Source organism: Zerene cesonia, unplaced genomic scaffold, assembly GCF_012273895.1.
Source record: "Zerene cesonia ecotype Mississippi unplaced genomic scaffold, Zerene_cesonia_1.1 Zces_u013, whole genome shotgun sequence".
In the NCBI taxonomy this organism is placed as follows: Eukaryota; Metazoa; Arthropoda; class Insecta; order Lepidoptera; family Pieridae; genus Zerene; species Zerene cesonia.
Genome location: NW_024045143.1, coordinates 1 through 1,068, shown reverse-complemented (window position 1 = coordinate 1,068; position 1,068 = coordinate 1). Strand labels below are relative to the sequence as shown.

Genomic DNA, 1,068 nt, shown 5'->3' with positions numbered 1-1,068 from the left:
CGTTCTTTTGTAGATTTACTGAAGTTTCACTTCTATCGTGCGTGAATCGCACACACACCTTTTTTTTACAATTTAAAGTGTGGTATACGTAAAACCTAATAAACGTATTTTGGTAATTTCGAATGGGTTTTTAGTTTTCACGTACGTTTCTAACAATGGGTCTTTTGAATTTTATGTAATTCATAATTTAATAGCATGATTAAAAATGTGTAATGTACTAACTTAGAAGCAACTTACATGCTTTTTAACTCTAACACTCCATCCATCTACCGCTCTTCAGATTCAATGAGAAGGATAGCAGGTGACAATAGTAATAAAAAAAATTAATTTAATAACGATTTGACAGCATTCAAAAATTTTAAGCTACTTCTTCTCTATTTTAATCAAAACTAGATGTAATCGAATATATAATATAACTTGTTTACATTGCGTCTTCATGCGATGGCCGATTAAACAAAAACATTGATATTACCAATATATAGTTAGGGTTACTAAAGTAACACGTGACGAATTTTTTATTTTCAATCATTTTTTTAAGTGGTAGTTGTACTAGTTTAGGCACACGAAACATTGTTTTTTTCCATATGAATATCGTCATTTGGCCGACATGAAATTTTAGAATGAGATATTTGAATGAAACTCTCATTATTTTGGAGTAAAAAAAATAATGAGTGCCGTGAATTATCAAGTAGTTGGCTTTAAATTTCTGAATGTTTTCAATTACATTCATAAATAATTATGAATCAATATAACTAATTATACATTTTTGGTGCATTGACATAACAAGTCCGGTCGCTCGGGTTTATGGGTGGCCCAAAAGGTGAAGAGCGGTAGAGAGGAATGGAAGGGGTGTATCGGGAAGTAGTTGTCGGTGTGGCAGGAGACGGGGCGCGAGGAGCGGCCGGCGGGCTCGGACGAGGACGCGGAGGCGGAGGCGGAGGGCGACGCGGACGAGGGCGCCGAGTACGACACGCGCGACGACGAGCTGGAGCACGCGCGCGACTACGAGGAGTACACTGACAACGCGCACCTCGACCCGCGCCGCGACTGACCCCCCTCCCTCCCGCC

General features: G+C 39.4%; 1 protein-coding gene across 8 annotated transcripts in view; it reads left to right on the top strand.

The window, feature by feature from the left end:
- The window catches only part of LOC119839375 (collagen alpha chain CG42342-like), a 289,736-nt gene extending 288,674 nt beyond the window's left edge, over positions 1 to 1,062 (top strand). For 6 of the 8 annotated variants that reach the window (XM_038365643.1, XM_038365642.1, XM_038365641.1 and 3 more), the window contains one exon: positions 866 to 1,062. In XM_038365643.1, coding sequence (XP_038221571.1) covers positions 866 to 1,051 — 186 coding nt within the window. In that variant the 3' untranslated portion in view covers positions 1,052 to 1,062. The remainder of the gene's footprint in view (positions 1 to 865) is intronic. The other 2 variants (XM_038365640.1, XM_038365644.1) reach the window with 1 other exon arrangement.
- The last annotated feature ends 6 nt before the right edge of the window (positions 1,063 to 1,068 follow it).